The sequence below is a fragment of the Leptopilina heterotoma genome, unplaced genomic scaffold (assembly GCF_015476425.1).
Source record: "Leptopilina heterotoma isolate Lh14 unplaced genomic scaffold, ASM1547642v1 Lhet_60, whole genome shotgun sequence".
NCBI classification, from domain to species: Eukaryota; Metazoa; Arthropoda; class Insecta; order Hymenoptera; family Figitidae; genus Leptopilina; species Leptopilina heterotoma.
The window spans coordinates 5795266-5813791 of NW_025111138.1; the positions used below are offsets into that span (position 1 = coordinate 5795266).

The 18526-nt window shown below is 25.4% G+C and overlaps 4 protein-coding genes across 6 annotated transcripts in view; 3 read left to right on the forward strand and 1 right to left on the reverse strand.

Moving 5' to 3' along the window:
• Nucleotides 1–528: 528 nt before the first annotated feature.
• Nucleotides 529–10301, reverse strand: LOC122509401 (eukaryotic peptide chain release factor GTP-binding subunit ERF3A). Its single transcript, XM_043623435.1, has 7 exons — nt 9837–10301; nt 8938–9134; nt 8662–8782; nt 5985–6447; nt 5466–5772; nt 3213–3645; nt 529–1463 (listed from the first exon to the last, which is right to left on the reverse strand). The coding sequence occupies exons 1-7, from the start codon at nt 10078–10080 to the stop codon at nt 1420–1422; spliced, it is 1809 nt and encodes a 602-aa protein (XP_043479370.1). The 5' UTR covers nt 10081–10301; the 3' UTR covers nt 529–1419.
• On the forward strand, nt 9048–14152 carry LOC122509399. 3 transcript variants are annotated; one of them, XM_043623433.1, is made up of 9 exons: nt 9048–9183; nt 11113–11177; nt 11522–11638; nt 11807–11869; nt 11943–12064; nt 12159–12437; nt 12533–12740; nt 12861–13084; nt 13158–14152. In XM_043623433.1, exons 2-9 carry the CDS (start codon nt 11121–11123, stop codon nt 14116–14118), a joined length of 2031 nt encoding a protein of 676 aa, XP_043479368.1. In that variant the 5' UTR covers nt 9048–9183; nt 11113–11120; the 3' UTR covers nt 14119–14152. The 3 variants fall into 3 exon arrangements, with proteins under 3 accessions (XP_043479368.1, XP_043479367.1, XP_043479369.1); XM_043623432.1 differs by lacking the exon at nt 9048–9183 and adding an exon at nt 10765–10880; XM_043623434.1 differs by lacking the exon at nt 9048–9183 and adding an exon at nt 10765–10880 and having other exon boundaries at nt 11949–12064.
• Nucleotides 14153–14530: 378 nt separating this feature from the next.
• On the forward strand, nt 14531–16675 carry LOC122509403 (polyglutamine-binding protein 1). The gene is made up of 6 exons (XM_043623439.1): nt 14531–14728; nt 14970–15079; nt 15281–15456; nt 15749–15929; nt 16064–16206; nt 16399–16675. Exons 1-6 carry the CDS (start codon nt 14659–14661, stop codon nt 16589–16591), a joined length of 873 nt encoding a protein of 290 aa, XP_043479374.1. The 5' UTR covers nt 14531–14658; the 3' UTR covers nt 16592–16675.
• A 1186-nt stretch (nt 16676–17861) lies between these two features.
• LOC122509398 (phosphatidylinositol 3-kinase regulatory subunit alpha) overlaps nt 17862–18526 on the forward strand; it is a 114929-nt gene continuing 114264 nt past the window's right edge. The window contains exon 1 of the mRNA XM_043623431.1: nt 17862–18233. The gene's annotated coding sequence lies outside the window, so the exon portion shown is untranslated. The remainder of the gene's footprint in view (nt 18234–18526) is intronic.

Consider the following 18526-nt stretch of genomic DNA (forward strand, 5'->3'; position numbering starts at 1 on the left):
TTATTACCCAGCTCTGATTTCTTGCCATTTCTTTTATATTTTACAAGTAGATTTTCAGCTTATTCGAACGATATATTAACTTCTTGTCTGCCTTTTTTTTCTAAAATATTGTAAACGAGTGAAGTTTTACTGCCATTTTAATAAGAATTGTTCCCGTTACTTTTTAATTACAGAACACTTCGCAAAACAATTTTTCATTTCATTATTAAATCATTGCCAAACTTGAAACAAATAACAGCCATCGGTGTTTTAGTGTCCATTGTCGTTCTTTCTTTTCTTTTTTTTTTTTTGTTTTTTTTTTGTATTTTACGTAAAATAAGAATCTCGTCGCTCTTATGACTACTATTCTGCAAATAAATGGCGTTTTGTACCAAAATTTAGTACCGTTTGCACTTATCTAATTAATCTCAGTTCCAATAACGTCATTTTATTCGAAATTAATAGTTCTTTAATTCTTAAAAACAATCTATACACTGTTAAACAACGACTTAAAACAAACGAAAGACTTCGTCAGAAAAAAGATGAAGCTTGCTGTAGATTTGCTTTTAATGACAATAAAATAAGAAACAGTACAATAATAATAATAATAATAATTAATAATAATAATAATAATAATAATAATAATAATAATAATAATAATAATATTAATCATTTCCAAGTTGATAAATTATCGTGTAACACTAATTGTGTGTTTACTCGAAACTTTTGTCGGTACCTCTCCCTCATTTTTTTTTCATTATCCACCAATTTCATGATAACTAATTAATAATACAATAATAATAATAATTCACTTGAAGTGATTTCTTTTTTTTTCTTTTCAAGGTGCATTTCTCATTCATCTCCTCTACAGAACAAAAATATCCCCCTCACATTTGACGAAAAAACTTTGTTGCTAGTTTATCGTTAACCGTTTGTCGCGATATCTTAACATCTTTGAAATCGAGTGTCCTTTGTTTTTTTAAGAGAAAAAATAAAAAAAAAAAACATGAACAATAATCAGCGACTGATTTCTCTTCGTCGTAATCAAAAATGGCTTGCATTTAGATTGTTATATAGCTTTTTTTTCTTCGTATATATATATCTATACATATATAATTCCCTTATATCTCTCTGTTTATTTTTATTTATTTATTTATTTTTTTTCGAAAAAACGTCTCATGTATAAACCGGTGTGTAATCGTGTATGGAAGTGCAAACGCGCGCATAAGTGTGTACATGTGTTCATGAGGTTTCTTTGAAATAGTTGCCCAATATAACACACGTATTTTCATTCATTTTTTTTTTATTTTAATTTGAATAATTACGCGTAATGTAAAGTTCGGCATGCTGTCGTTGCTTTTTTTCTTCTTCTTCTTTTTCTTCTTCACATAATTATGAAATCCAATTTTTTTTTTGATCAGCAGTCGACTTTGAGCAAACTTATTCGACCACTTTCAGCACCTTGCCAATGGCAATCGTTTTATCTATGAAAGGATGGTAAAAGATTATAGAATTTCTTTAATTTTGGGGTGTAAAGTACAATTTGACTTCAGCCAATCAAGTTATGGGAAATATTCATCGAAGTAGTTTTTAATTATTCTCAATTACTTTTGAAATATGTTTGAAAATTTTGAATTAATTTGGAAACATATTCCAAAATTTTGAATTGTTTTTTGAAAATTTTGAATCGTTTTTGAAATATATTGGAAAATTTTGAATTATTTTTGCAGGGTTGCCACATGTCAGTAAAGTCAGGGAAATGTCGGGAAAAAAAATTGTTGTCAGGGAAATTAAGAAAATTGAGACTTTTTTCGACTTATTTTAAAAAATTGCGACTTTTTCTTCAAACATTGCAACAAAATACCACAATTTTTAGTTAAAAAAGTGCAACTTATTTTGATTTTTATAATGCGAAAAATAACTGTAAACAAATCTTTCAAAAATTGTTTTTCAATCATTTTTCAACATAATTAAATTTTTCAAATATATTTATAATAAAAATCTTTTTGAATAGTCGAAATTTTGTAAAATTTAATTGAAAATAATTAATTTATTTCAAGTATTTTTCTACAATTTTTGAAAATCAACATTTGAAGAATTTTAATTGCAAATTTTGAAAATAATTGAATTATCAAAAATTTTAAATTTTAATTGAAAATCTTTAAAGGTAAATTTAAAAATGAAAATTAGCTTCTAATTTTTTAAAATTCAATATTTTCAGTATTTTCAAATACATATTTCCAAAAATTCAAATATATACAAAAATAATAACATTTTAGAATTATTTTTAAAGTTTAGAGAAAACAATCATCAAAAAATTAATTAGTTTTTTTAAATTCTACAAAAATTCTTTTAAGAAATTCAATTATTTTTGAAAAAGTGCATTAAAATATTTTTAAAAACTAATTATTAGAATTGTTTTATAATAATTTTGTAAGATTTAATTATTTTCGCACAATTTAAATAAAAGATTATGAAAATTTACTTTTTGTACTTATTAAAATTTTTGAAAAATCATGGTTCTGTTTGTAATTGAAATTCTTCAAAAATTTGATCCTTTTTATTTATATTTTTCAAAAATTCAATTATTTAAAAATTTTTTAAATTATTTAAAAAAAAATTTTTTTTTTTTACCAAATTTTAATTGTTTGGAAATTTTCCAAAATTAAAAAACTATTATCTTTAAAAAATTATTTTAAAATATTAAAAAAAAAATTAATTGTAAGAATTTCTTTATAATTTTTCGAAAATATTATGCCTTAATAACTTAAGAAAAAACTATTGTGTTTTTGTATTTAAATAATTGAATTCTAGAAGAACTTTTGGAAAATTAATTGACTTAATTGATTCAGAGATGAAGTTTGGTTGAAAATTATAGAAAATAATTGAATTCAGTAGGAAGGATTATAATTGTAATTTATAGAAATTATTAAAATCCTGTAAAAAAAATTTTTTCAGGGAAACTCCCAATAAGTTGAAATCGTGTCTCCTCTTAAAAAAGTCTTTTTTTAAAAAAAAATGCAAACGTCAGAAATATTATAATTTAATAGATTTTAAATTCATCGGAAAATTGTCCCGGACAAATTTAACGTATATTTCAATCAATTTTGATGAATTATTTATTATTTTTTGCTTCCTCATAGAGGAACGATTGTATTTCTTTATATTTTAATCGATGACGATTGCGTTTTTTTTTAAATTTGAATTTTAAATTAATTTGAAAGAATACTCACTTTCATCCCTGAGGGTGAACCGTCCCATTTGTTGAAACAGTTTGAATTTTTCAAGGCAAATAACTCCCGCACATTCAATTCGCATTATTGCCACTTGATCTTGTTTGACGAACCTCGGTCTCGTCTTGCTCTTGTCGCCAGTTTTCTTGTCAACTAGACAAATCAATGCTTTCACAGTGACTTCCTCTGCGGCACAGTGAATATGCATCACAGCACTGTATCCCGCACAGATAATGCTTTTATGTTCTAAAATTACTACTTGTGCATCAAAGACTTTGCCTGTCTTAATTGGATTATTACTATCGCAAAGAACAAAACCAGGACTCACGTCCTCCTCTTCTATGCCCTTTAATTTGATTTTTACATTTTCCCCTGGACCAACCGATGTCACTTCTTCGTCATCGGACCATAATTGATCAACGGTTACTGCCGTCTAGAAATTAAAAAAAATTTTTATTAATTTTATTCATTTATTTTATGTATTTAGTTAATTAATTTCTACTTTCATTCTATATGCAATAATAATCGAGATATTCTCTTCTCACGTGAATTTAGGGCTTTTTGATTCCAAATTGTTTTACAGCTTAAATTCTAATGTCAAAAGTTTAACAATATTCATTTGTAAATAGAGTGATTATTGCTTTAGTGAAATAAATTTTCCTGGAATTTTGACAATGACAGGATTTTCACAGGACAGGGAAATAAGTAAAGTAAGGAAATTTTATCCAAAGTATTAATAAAAAATTAAATTATTCAAAATCTTAAAGTCTTTCTCAAATGAAAAAAATCCATAAGTAGAGTTACAGTTGTAATTTTTGGAATTAATCAACTATTTTATCACTTATTTTTGTATTTAAATAATTAATATTTATAATTTATAATTTCGGATTTTGTTATAAGAATTGATATGAAAAAGAATTTCAGTAAAAATGTTAGAAAATATTTGAAGAATTGGAAGAATTGCAGTTTCAATTTTTAGAAATAATTAAATTTCAAAACGTTTTACATTGCAAATATTTTGAAATTTGAATTTCTGGTAGACTAATAAATGACAATACGTATTCAAAATACCTATTTATTAAACAAAATTTAAAAATTGTTAAAGTTTTGAATAATTTTTTCCAAAAATTCTAAAAAGAAAATTAATTTTTGGAAAAAATTGCAGTTATAATTTTTAGGAATAATTAAATTTCAAAAGGTTTAACTTGAAAATTATTTGAAATTCCAATTAAAATAAATAACATGTTTTTAAATATTTGCTTAACAAAAATTATCTAAGTTTTGAATAATTTAATGTAAAAATTCTAAAGAAAATCAGGTTTTTGAAAAATTGTAATTAAAATTTTTTAGAAGAATTTCAAAAAATTTTAAAATTCTAATAATTTGGAAAATAATTAACTTTTACAAAACTTTTGTATTTAAATAATTTAATTATCATATAATTATTCAATTATCATTGAATTATAATAAGAATTTTTCAATTAAAATTATGAAATGTAATTGAATATTAGAAGCGTTGTAAGAGGAATTTTAAGAAATAATTAAAATTTAAAAGGTTTTTAAATTGAAATCTTTTTGTTATTTTAATCGCCTTAAAAGTATAAAATTTAAATGATTGTTAAAAAAATTATTAATATATTATTTTCCTTTAAAAGTTTGAATAATTTAGTTTAATAATTTAATTTAAAGTCTTTTGAATAATTTAATTCAAAAATTCTAAAAAATAATTGACTTTTGGAAAAAATGCAATTTTAATTTTCAGAAATAATTAAATTTCAAAAGTTTTTACATTTAAATTATTGGAAATATCAATTAAAATAAATAACAAGTTTTAAAATTTTTGTCTAATAAAGATTATTGAAGTTTTGAATGATAGTGAAAATTTTAAAGAAAATTATGTTTCTGAAAAGTTGTATTTAAAATGTTTTTGAAGATAATTGAATTCCCGAAAATAATTTAAATAATTGAAACAATTCAAAGTTTTGGCAAATTCCATTGAAATAGATTTTATATTTAAAAGAATTTAATTTTATTACTTTTAAAAACTGTTTTGAATTATAATCGTATTTTTAAAGAATTATATTTTGAAAAATTAATTTTTTTAAAAATAATAAATTTTTATTCAGTTTCATAAAGATAGTTTTTGTAACTAAAAATGGACTTTAAAATTTTTTGCGCGCGTGTAAGTTCTGCTAATTTAAATTAAATAATGAAATATATAATTATAAGATTTAAATAGAACATTTAACTCACCCTGTTTGGCATGACAAGCAAGGATTGTCCTTTTTTGGCTTCTCCAGCTTCTACTTTGCCCATGACGACTGTTCCCATGTCCTTGTATTTATCAACAATGGGCATTATAAATGGTCCATTACTTTTTCGATTGAGCGACGGTAGAGAATCTATAAACGGTATGAAAGGCGGTCCACTGTACCAATTGCATAGACTTTCGGGAATCGAATCCTTTAAACCTATACCAAGTTGACCTGAGACTGGCATAAAGGTTAAATCTTTTGCCGGATTAAATCCTAATTTACGGAGGTAAGGTAATATTTTGTCTCTGCAACAAATAGAATTATATTTATTTTCATCTTCATTATTTTTCTTTCGAAAGAAAATCATTTCTTTCTTTCTTTCAAATGAATTATTCTTCATTCGAAAGAAAATTGTTTCTTTCAAATGAATTATTCTTCATTCGAAAGAGAGCTATTTCTCTCAAATGAATTATTATTTTTTTGAAGTGGAGAATAAAAATAGGAAAATTCAACTGACCTACACTCGTTGTATCTCGCTTCATCCCATTCTACCGTTGGGTCATCCATTTTATTGACTAAAACAACCAAATGTTTAACACCGGCTGTCTTGGCCAACATAGCGTGCTCTCTTGTTTGGCCGCCCCTATCGAAACCAGTTTCAAATTCACCTTTCCGCGCGGAAATCACCAAAACTGCAAGATCCGCTTGCGCCGCTCCACCAATCATGTTTGGTACAAAACTTTTGTGTCCCGGCGCATCCAAAATTGTGAAATGCTTTCTCTCAGTTTCAAAATAAGCTCTACCGACCTCAACAGTCTTTCCCTTTTCCCGCTCCTCTTGATTCGTATCGAGGGCCCAACTTAGATACCAAGTTTCTCTGCTTCTCTCCTTCGCTTCTCTTTCGTATTTTTCCAATGTTCTCTTATCAACCATACCCGTTAGGGCCATTATTTGTCCGCCAATTGTTGATTTTCCAGCGTCTGTAAATTCAAGTTTTTTTGTCAACATTTTCTTTTCTATTTTTGTCTGGTCTTGTCTCGAATAAACCATTTTTTATTCACTTGTTTGATTCATTATCAGTATAAAATATGTTTTTGAAGATAATTTTACAGATAGGGTAATATTGTTGCATAATTATCGGATAAAAGAAAATTTTAGCAAATACAATTTTTTTGAGATAAAGAAATTCGTTTCAAATAATTGGTTAATTTACTGATATTTTATATTTGAAACAAATAATTCGAATCGAATTTCGTTTTCAAAAAATTTTAATTCGAATCGAATTCTATTTGTTCTCAAACAATTATGATTCGAATCGAATGTTATTTGTTTTGAAAACAAATAAAATTCGATTCGAATTATAATTGTTTGAGTAAATAATAATTTGAATCGACTTCCGTTTTCAAATAATTATAATTCTTATCGAATTTTATTTGTTTCCAAACATAATTCGAATCAAATTGTTTTTGTTTTCAAATAAATAATAATTTTAATCGAATAATTATAATTCGTATCGAATTTTGTTTTTAAATAATTATAATTCGAATCGAATTTTATTCAGGGTTGCCACAAAACTTTAATTTTGTTTTTCCCTGACTTTTCCCTGATTTCCAGACAACAGACAATTTTTTAAATTTTTATTAGAAAATTTTTCGAGAATTCAATTACTTACATACAAAAAAAAAATAATTTATTTAATAATTAAATATTTCTTAAAATTGAATTTTTATGAAGAATTTTATTAAAATTTTTAAAAATAATTCAATTCTTTCGGTGAATTTAAAAAAAAAATTTAAGAATAAATGCAATTTTCTATCATCATATTCAAAATTGTATAAAAAAGTAATTGAAATTCTGCGATAAGTTTTGTTATTTATATGGAAATAATTGAATTCTTGCAACGAATTTTATTAAAATTTTTTTTTAAATATTGAATTCCGGAGAAAAATATTATTATTCAGGAAAATAATTAGTTTCTTATGAAGAATTTTATTCAAATTTTTTTTAAATAATTGAATTTCTCAGAATTTTTTAAAACTTTTTAAAAATAATTCAATTCCATCGAGAAATTGCAAATAATTGAAATCTGACAAAGAATTAAAAAAAAATTATTTTTCAAATAATTGAATTCCTGTGAAAATGTTTATTTTTGAAAAGAATTGAATTCTTGGGAAGAATTTTATTAAAATTTCTTAAATAATTGAATTCTTTGGAAAATTCTTACGAACATTTTTGACAATAATTGTATTCCTAGGAAGAATGTTATATTTTACGAAAATAATTTTATTCCACGACCAATTTTATTATAATTTTTCAAATTTATAAAGCATTTTATCAAAATTTTTTTAAATAATTGAATTATCAAGAAAAATTTTATTATTTATAAAAATATTTGATTTCTAGCAAAGAATTTTATTCAAATTTTTTTTAAATAATTGAATTCCCATTAAAAAAAAAGTATTATTTGTGAAAATAATTGAATTCTCAAGAAGAATTGTATATTGAAAATAATTGAATTGTGTGGGAAAAATTTATTAAAATTGCAAGTTTATTAAATAAATCTTGTAAAAAGAATTTTTTCAACATTTTTTTAAATAATACAATTTTTAAAAGAATTTTATTTAAATTTTTCGAAATAATTGAATTTCACAGAACTATTTAAAATTTTTTTCAATCCCATGAATATATTTGAATTCTTTGGAGAAACATCATTAAAAAATTAAAAATTATTGAATTGGTGCAAAGAAATATATAAAAAAATTGGTATGTATTTGAATTCCTGTGAGTTTTTGAAATTTTGCCAAGAATTTTATTAAACAAAAAACACCAAATTTCAGAATATTCTTATAATTTCTAAAAATTTGGCTTTTTTCAGTACTTTTAATAAAAATTCCTGACTTTTGCCTGATTTCCCTGACTTGTGGCAACCCTTTTATTTGTTTTCAAACAATTATAATTCGAATTGAATTTTATTTGTTTCCAAACTTAATTCGAATCAAATTGTTATTGTTTTCAAATAAATAATTAAAAATATTCGACATGAATCTAGTAACAGAATTAAAAACACTTTTACAATACTGTTATCAACTCTGTTTCTTCTATTTACATTTTCTTGAAAAGTCGAAACTACTTTTTCTACACGGTGTCGAATTAACTGGTAAATTCTGGAAAATTTTTGTTATACTCTTACTCACCCACATGACCAATAAAAACGACATTAACGTGTTCCTTTTTACTTTTCGTGTCTTCCGCCACTTTGACTAATTTTTTCTTTGGGACTTTAACGACCATTTCATCCTCTTCTTCAATATCAGCCTAAAAAAATATTAATAAAGGATTAAATATATTTAATCTTAATAAAAATTAGTTCATTCATTAAATTTATGTCTGAAAAGATTTGATAAAAAATAATAGGACAAAAAATGAAAAAATGTGGAATAATTTATTTCTTTTCAGTAAAATTTGTTCACCTCTTCGTTTTCAGGAGTTAAGAGAGGATCTGCATCAACTGCAGCTTCCTCCCAGGAATCAGCTGGTTGATGTTCAGGACTGGTGTTTAATGTTGGTTCGGTGTTTGTAATTTCTGGAGGCGGTGCTCCTCCTCCAGCTGGTGGTTCCTCCATTCGCAAACTTATCGGATCAGGTGGAACTGCTGGTGCTGTTGTGCCTGAAAATATCAACATGTATTTAATACACGTCTTTCAAAATCTCAAAAGGTAAATATTTACTCTAAAAGAACCGTAATCATTTATTCATCTTAGAGGTCATATTATGTAAGCTGTTTCTATAAAAAAAACCCCAATTTCGGACTTATTTAATATCCTAATTTTTATGTATCAATTGTTAATGTTTTTCTTTTATTATAAATAATTGAATTGAACAACGAATAAAACAAATTATTTCAACATTTCTTAACAATTGATTAAAAAGGTATTATAGTCTAAAAATATTTATAAATGAATATTTAATTTTGAGGACAGACACTAAAGACTAATTTCAGTAAAATTAGCATAATCACTAAATGTTTAAAAAAAAATCCAAATGTAACAGATTGAGGTTAAAAAAAAGCAATTATAGAAAAGTGCCCCACTGATAATTAGAGGGAAAAAAATTCAATACAACAACGAGGTGTAAAATGTACTTTCTTGTAAGAAAGAAAAGAATGTAAAGTAGATGAGAGCACCAGGTGCTAAGTGGGTTAAATGTTACAATCACATTCGTGAATAACATTATCAACATATTAAACATAATGAGATGATTCTGACGTTTGTCAACATTAGTTCAGAAAGGATATTAAAAATCTCCCTTCGAAAAAATAGACAAAAGGGAGAATTTTTAGAAATTTGAAAAGAAAGTATAACCGACTAACCATGATAAGTTTCGGGAGGCATGGAAGTGGCTGCAGTATCAACGGCAGTCATTGCTGCAGCGCTGGGACTATCGCTAAGCGAATTTTGCTGCGGTGTGGAATTAATGCAGAAGGAAGGCACAAATTCCGCTGCGTTTACGTTAAGAGTTGAGAATTTGCTTTCGATGGATTTATCCTGGGCGGCAGTTGTATCTCCGCTATCTGCCTGCTGTTCCCACGAGTCCGGTGCTACGGTGTTCGCCATATTTATCACTGTTTCGGCACACCCAGACAATACTGCCGCACTTTATTTAACAAAAAACACGCGAGAACAATTATAGATTCCCTATAAGTTGACGCTAATTAATGGGAGAGGCTTAAAAAAATAACTATTTATGATATTTTCTCTTATATTGCACACGCGTGTCGCTACTCCGCGTGTAGCCCCCGTGGTCTGTCTATTTCCCTACACCACTTCGCCGGAACTGCAATGATCAACACAACATTTTCTAACTTCCTGTCAAAACATCAAACGTGAAGAAAACAAAGTTTCATTTTTTAAATTTTACAGTTGTATTTAGCCCGCCTTTTTCTTCTTCTCAGGGGAAAATTACCATTTAAACATTGAATTATTTACTTAGTAATATATCTTATTATTTTATTTATAATTTCCCGAAAGGAATTTTATATTTTTACTTTGAGGTTGAGTCCACAATAGACAGCGTTAAGGAGATTGAGCTACTTAAGACCATCGATAATCTACTTAAGACCATTGATATCAATGGTGTTAAGTAGCTCAATCTCCTTAACGCTGTCTATTGTGGACTCAACCTGATATAATTCATATAATTCATATAATTCATATAATTCATTTAATTTTATAAAAAGGTGAAAACCATTTTTAAAAAGCGCGCCATGAAACATTTTCTTTTTTACTCAATTGGCAACACTGATCTTTTCACATTTTGCAATATTCTGACTGGAAAAAAGTTGATTCGCTTCTTCGCTTTTTTAACAATTTTAATATTTTTATTCCTTTGTTTATTTGATAAGTCTAGATTTTAGGTAATTTGATTATGAAATACTTTCTTGCTTGTTTGTAGTAGTTATATATCGTTGTTAATTATAATCGTAAATGTGTGTACTTTTTGCACATTTTTGAGGTTATGTCTGTCGTAAAATTTCGTACGCGCATACCAAGAAGGCGCGCATACGTTAATGATGTCAACAATGAAAAGAATGAAATTAAAATATTTATTTCTTTCTTAATTGTTAATAATTAAATACTATTCAACAGGTGGAAAAATGTCAAGGGAAAATGAAAATATAATGGAAGATGAGGACGAGGATGTTGTTCTTCAGGTAAAATTTTTCATTTATTAATATTTTCTTTACGTTTACATTTTTGTTTTTATAAAATTTTCCCAATTTTGTGATAATTTGCCTTTATTGACATAACTGATTTATAAACGTATATAAGTAATTTATTTGTTATTTAAAATAACAACGATAAATGTTATTTAAACATCTTTTGAACTTTTAAAAAAATGTATTGAAAATTGAATAAACAGTTTCAAAATTTTTAATAAATCGAAGAATATCGCGAATTTTTTTTTTACAATAAATAATGACATTATTCTAATTGATTTTCGAATAATTAATTTATTATTAATTGTAATTTGCGTTTACATTAATTGCGTAATTAGGGCAGCGAATTACATACAATTTTAACGAACATGGGATTAAATGATTTTGAAAGTGTACCAATACAGAGAACTGAACATTTTAATACTGAAGAGACTGCTAATGGCCTTTTTAATAAGGTAAATTAAAATTTATTAATGACAGTTAAGTATTTATTAAAGTAAATGTTTTGTGACATTAATTTACTATATTAATTTTTAATTCATTTTTAATTAAGTTATAATTAAAAATGAAAATAAATACATTAATTTTGTTCTTTCATTATTTTTCTCAATCATTTTTTTTAGGTGAACTTTTCAATCAATCAAAAAATCTTCTCTTTTTGTAATTCTGTTTTTTGTACAAGACAGGTAATGACATTTTTAACATTTTTATTTTTATCGATTTACTGACTGACAATTTTTGTAATAATTGATTAAAAAGTTACAGGACAATGAATTTTTAGATGAACAATTGAAAATTATTTTGAGGCTGGATTGTCTTCTAGATGATCACACGTCCAAAATACAATCTTTTGTTGTTGATAAAAAGCAATGCGTTTTTAAGTGAGTTTATTTCGAAACTATACTTTAAGACAAATTTTTAATTTCTTGCAAAATATTGAAATTAATAATTTTACAAAATTTTTTGCAACATCAGGAAAGCAGTGCATTGGTTGCCATTAATGAGTTCATCGGCAATGATTTTACACTGGGGATTGTTTAGAAAATACAAAAGTGTTTTAAATATAATTTTGGCTTCGTCCATTTGCACTTTAACTTTACATACAAAATATTTACGATGGAAAGCTACTAAAAATCTAAAGTGCCTTATAAATTTACAAAATGATTTTTATCATTCATGTAAAAATTGTCTGAGAATATTGAGATATTCGTTTAGAATGAAATCGGATTCTCGAAAAACTGGTCAGAAATTTGTGTAAGTTTTTTTTTTGATATTTTTTCCGTAATTAAATTTTTTCAATTTCTTTATTTTTTTGTTGGTGATAATTTATGTTTGATATTTTTTTTCAGAGAATTGGAGAAATCAAAACATGTGTATCTTCTGCCATTGACGGAAATTTTAATTTCCTCTTTGGAAAATGTTTTACTACTTTTTCATCAAGCTTCGAAATGTATTTTTCAACTTTTGCCAAATTCGAACAGTAATGACGATTTAATTACAGTCTTCGAACATGATTCCTTTTTCATGAGGGGAGAAGTTACGTATCGAACGTTAAAGGTAATTTAAAGAAAATTATTAAAATTCAATTTTAATGCATAATAATCTTCTTAAAAAAATAATGAGATTAATTTTTCTCTATAGCCTTTCAAATAATTTATTTCTAAAATTTTTTTGCAGAATCATTATTATATGTATCTTCTCGTCCAATCGGAAATGTTACAACTTTTGGCAATTGCGTATAATCGAGAAACGTGGCAAAATTTCGGAGGATGTCCAGAAATAAAATTAAGTCACATTATAAATAATTTACTACTGAATTTAAAAAAATATAATTCCAAACTTTTAAAAGTATTAAATGAATATTCTACCAAGAAATTCGAACCACAACACAGAGAATATAGGTAAGGGAACTTTATTTGTTATTGTAACGTTTTATCGAACAGTACATTTCATTTTTCATTTATTCACTTTCAGCGGTTCGAAAGTCTCAAAATGGCAAGATTTATACGTTCATTTAGATTTAACAGCTTTCAAATTACAAACAGCCTATAAAGTACTACTCTCGACATTGGAAGAAATCGATTCACGTTCGAATGAAAATTCTAGTGACGATTTTTCTGAAATTATAATGGAGAATTTAAATGAAGTCTACAAACAAATTGACACTGCCAGAAGTTTCACGGAATTCAGCAGTTTACTTGTTGCTAAAGTACAACATGAACAATCTAAAGGGCAAATCGTTCTCAAAAAGGACATTATTTCTCATAGTGAAAAATTAGAATTACCAATTGTTTTGGACACGGAACCGGAAATTGTCGATGAAGTTTTTGAGGAGTACATCAAAGAAGAATATTTAAAACCACTTTACGAGGATGGCGACGAATCCATTATGCAAAATTATAAATTTGATAAATTATTGGCAAAGAATTTTATGAGTGAATTGAAAGATGCATTATTGGAGAAGCATAAAACAATGTCTGAAAGAGAATCAAGAGCTCTGCAGAGAATGTATAAGAATGTTACTCAGGAAATAACGTCGAAACATGAAAATAGTGTAAATGATAATATTCTTCCACCAACATCACCTCCTTTACCTCCGAAATCTTCTGATAGGGAAGAGAAAAAGACAATGTATTCATTTCCAAATTATGAAAAAACAGAAGAAGAAAGTATTGAAAATAATTTAGTGGAGATGAATAAGAGGGAAAATTTACCTGATGAAGAAATATTTTCACTGAGATTAAAAAAACAGACTTTTTACGAAGATAAAGAGAAAGAAGATGATGAAAAAATTGATGTGGAGAGATTTTCAATAATTCAATGTAAACAGAATTTTCCATTTTTTCTCAAGACAGCCGAAGAAACATTTATTGGCAGTGGAGAAAATTCTGAGGAGGAATTAATTGTGAGCGACGTAGAATCTGACGAGAGATGAAATCTATTTTAATAAAAGAATAATATTTATTTTACATATTTTGTTTTTATTTCAAATTCCTATTATTTTTTATTAATTGTATTTTTTTATAATAAATAATAATTTTAAATTATAAATATAATTTTCATTGTTGCATCGATTTTTTAATTTACAAAATATGAAAATATTAAATTTATTTTATTTTTAATTTAATTATTATAATAAAATTAATAATAATTTCAAATTATAAATATAATTTGCATTGTTGCATCGGTTTTTTAATTTACAAAATATGAAAATATTTAATTTACATATATTTTCTTATTTTTAATTTAACATGAAAATATGTTTAAATAATTTCAAATAAATTTTGTTTTCGCGCTCTTGAAGCGCCCCCAGATGGAAAAACAAGCGAACTACTTGCTTTATCAACGTTGTGAACTGTGCCTGACTGTCAAACTGTGAAATGTTGTCGTGATATAAAAAATATAATTTTATTTATATTAAAAGAGTAAAAGTGTGTAATTTTCAAAGTTTTTTATAAGAAAGAAAATTATAAAAATGCCATTGCCCGCTGCATTGGCTGCCCGATTGGCCAAAAGGGGCATTATTACAAATTCCGATAAGCCTGGTGAGTATAACCTTAAAATTTATATTTTTGTTTGTTATTTTCATTGTTTTTGTGTTACTTTTTATATATTTTTTAATCAAAATTTTATAATTTTCGTTCAAATGGAAATAATTTAATTTCCGAAATTGTCTAGTGCTGATTATTAGGTTATGTTATATTTTTTAAAGGAAAAAAACCAAAATCTTAGAAGTTTTTATTAATTCGAAAAAATGTTATTCAAAATTTTGTTTACAATTTTTAGAGACTGCAAGAAAAGAGCCAAAAAAGAAGGTTCATGAAGAAGTAATTGCTGAAGATTACGATAGTACGAAAGAAGATATCAGTCAAATTGATCTTTCCCAACAATTTATGGTACGTAATTTGTATATTATGATATAATTTATATTTAATGTTAACTATAATATTCTTCGTATTTTTATTATGTTCATTATGACATAATTATGTTAATTATAACATAATTATGTTAATTATGACATAATTATATTAATTATTATATATTTATTAAAATATATATCGAGATAGTTGCAAATCTTTACGTGTTTCAATTTTCAGGGTCATCCTGGTTGTCCAAACAAGTATAATATTTATCACGAGTGTAGTAGAAAGTGTAAAGAAATTTGGGGAGCTGGACATATTCAACCATCGGAGGATTATTTAAAAAAACAAATGCGTATGCTGCAAAAATATTCTTTACCGGAAACTTGGAAGGCAGTTTATGATCCAGGAACGTAAGTACATTTTCTAATTTAATAATTAACTTATTTTAATTTAATTAAGTTAAGTTAATTAATAAATTATTAATTTTAAGTTAAATAAAACGTTTAATATTAATTAAAAAGTTGAGAGAATTGCTTAATATTAATTCTTAAACTGTAAATTTTATTCTACTCGATATTATCGTAATATTAAAATTTTATTTCTTACTATTTGGAAAACTTTGTCGAAAAAGGAACAGACTTTTAATATTTCTTTAATTAATTTAATTTAAAATAATGAAAATAATTTAAATTACATTTTTAGAGGGCAGCATTATTACTGGGATTGGTCATCAGATTTGGTATCTTGGCTGCCTCCAGGACATCCAAAATGTCAAATTTCTCAACCTGCTTCTCAGTTAAGAGAAGAATTGCATCTAAAAGCTGCTGATCAAGATGACAATATGTCTAGTGACGAAAGTGCTAGTGATCAAGAGCCAATGGACGTAAGAAATTTTGAATATTTTCATACGATTTTTGAAAGAAAGAAATTGTTTTCAATTTTTGATATTCTAAAATTTTAAATATTCTAAATATTCTGATGTTCTATTTTATTATTTAACTTATTTTTGATTATTAGGTGGACGAAGAAGTGAGAAAAGATCGCAAGCAAGAATCACGAGACAAGCGTGAAAGTCGAAAACCCCCGAGGAAAGAGTCGAAAGATAAAAAGGATCGTTCACTAGATCCTATGGATCCTGCAGCTTACAGTGATATTCCAAGGTACGATTCGTTTCTCGATGAATATTGAAATTTTTATTATATATTTTTTATTTCTTTTTGTTAATAGAAGAAGAAAGGAAACAAAAGAGAAATAAGAAAGAATACAAAACAGAAATAAGAATGTAAAATAAAAATTTAAATGTAATGTTATAAAAAATAATTGTCTAATTTCTTTATATTCTTATTGTCTAGGGGAAAGTGGTCCGATGGATTGGCCCGTCATAATGAGGCGAAAACAGGCGCAGATACAACAGCATCCGGACCTTTATATCAAATGAGGCCGTATCCAAGTCCTGGCGCAGTTTTACGTTCAAATAAAACTAGTAAACCCGATTCTGAAACCTCTAGTAAACCCAAGGTTTCATTCCCTGAAAAACCAGAATAATTTTTTATTTCCGAAGGTATGAATTTAGTTATTAAATTTAATTTACATTATTTTAAAATAAAAATAAACATCATATTGCCAAAATGTTTAATTATTTCCTTATAGCAATAATTACCAGTTTTCTTATTTTCGTTTCTCCAATTTTTTTCGGTGTTTTGTTTATTTTTACGCCCCAAAATTTATTTAGAGGTAAAAGACCTTTTTCAGCAACAATAAATTTTTTGATATATTTTAAAAGGCAAATAAATATTTTGTAAAAATGTATCTTGAACGATATTAATTTTTTACAATCGTGAAAATTGATAAATTAAAATTTATCTATAATTAAATTATATATGAATATTAATATAAATAATAATCTATATTAATAATCGTTGTATTCCGGTAAGAATTTTATTATTTATGAAATAATTCAATTCTAGCGAAGAATTTTGTTACAATTTTTGAAAAATTCTAATTAAATTCTTTTTGAAGAATTTCTTTGAATTTTTTTTTAAATAATGGAGATACTTTAATAATTTTAATTAAAATTTTTTAAAATAATTCAATTTTATGAACAATTTCTTTCAAGTTTTTAAAATAATCGTGTTTTATTATTAATTGAAATTGAACATTTAATTATTTAATTTTATTAACATTTTAGAAAATAATTAAATTCTTTTAAAAAATTTGATACCTACTTAAGAAAAATATTGAATTCTTTCGCGAAATCTTTTTTGTAAACAATTGGATTTTTGCAATGAATTTATTTCGAAGAATTTATTAAAATTTTAGAAAATAATTGGATTTTTGCAAAAATTTTTTTTATTAAAAAAGAAATTTAATTTTTTCATGAAATTTTATTAAAAATAATTTAATTTTTGCAAAGAATTTTACTGTTTGTAAAGATAATTGAATTCTTACGAAGAATGTTATTATCTATGAAAATAATTTTATTTATATTTGTATTATATTTGACAATTTATTAAATGTTAATTATAAATGAATATAAATAAATAATATTTAATAAACATTAAAGTGAAATTTATTATTTTATTAACTTATTTCAATAAAAAAATAATAATTTTATATTTATATTGAATTTAATTATTTATTTTATATTTATTTATATTTATGTTATAATTTTATTATTTATATTATTTTTATTAACATTTTAATAATATGTATTTAAAATATTTGCTATTTATAAGAATTTTGAAAATTCGCGCGCATTTTCCGACGACCGCAGCGCACTCTTGAACTTTTCCTGTGCAACTGATGTGCCATAACCTCCAATTCCTCATCGTTTTCCTAATCGTTTTTTCATGAACCACGGGAAACGGTGCTGTGATTAATTACTTTTTACAAAGTTTTCTGCAAATTGTGCACGCATTTAAAATGCAGAAGAACATTTTCATCAAGTTACAAGCATTTTAAGTATAACATTTCGTTTATTACGATAAACTGAAGTAAGAAGCGTGCTTCGTTTATTTCGGTCATTTTATAGTGTGTTGCGATTTTGGTCAAAAAAGAAAAGAAAAAAAATTCTGGGATGCGACAAACTTTCTAGGATCACGGTGTGATTACATTAATTTTCCCCTAAAGAACATTAAGATAGAAAGAGGATTATGAAATATTCGTATAACATTTTTAAAAGAAATTGGTACGTAAAAAAAATGTTTTTTATACGCTTTTATTTTGCACACACATATTTTTTACCCCCAAACTAAGCGTGGCTTTTATGATATTATACGCTTTGGCTTTTGTGTGCGTGCAATCGTGTATGTACACGGTGCCATGTGACTATAATAAACTGATATTTCAATTCGGTTTACTTTTCTGGCAGTTATCTTTAAATATTCTAATCAATTCCCAGTGTTTTAACATGTATACTTTTTCAATTTGCCCGCTTTATGTAAATGAAAAATGATTGCTGAAAAAGATGTCGAAGATGGT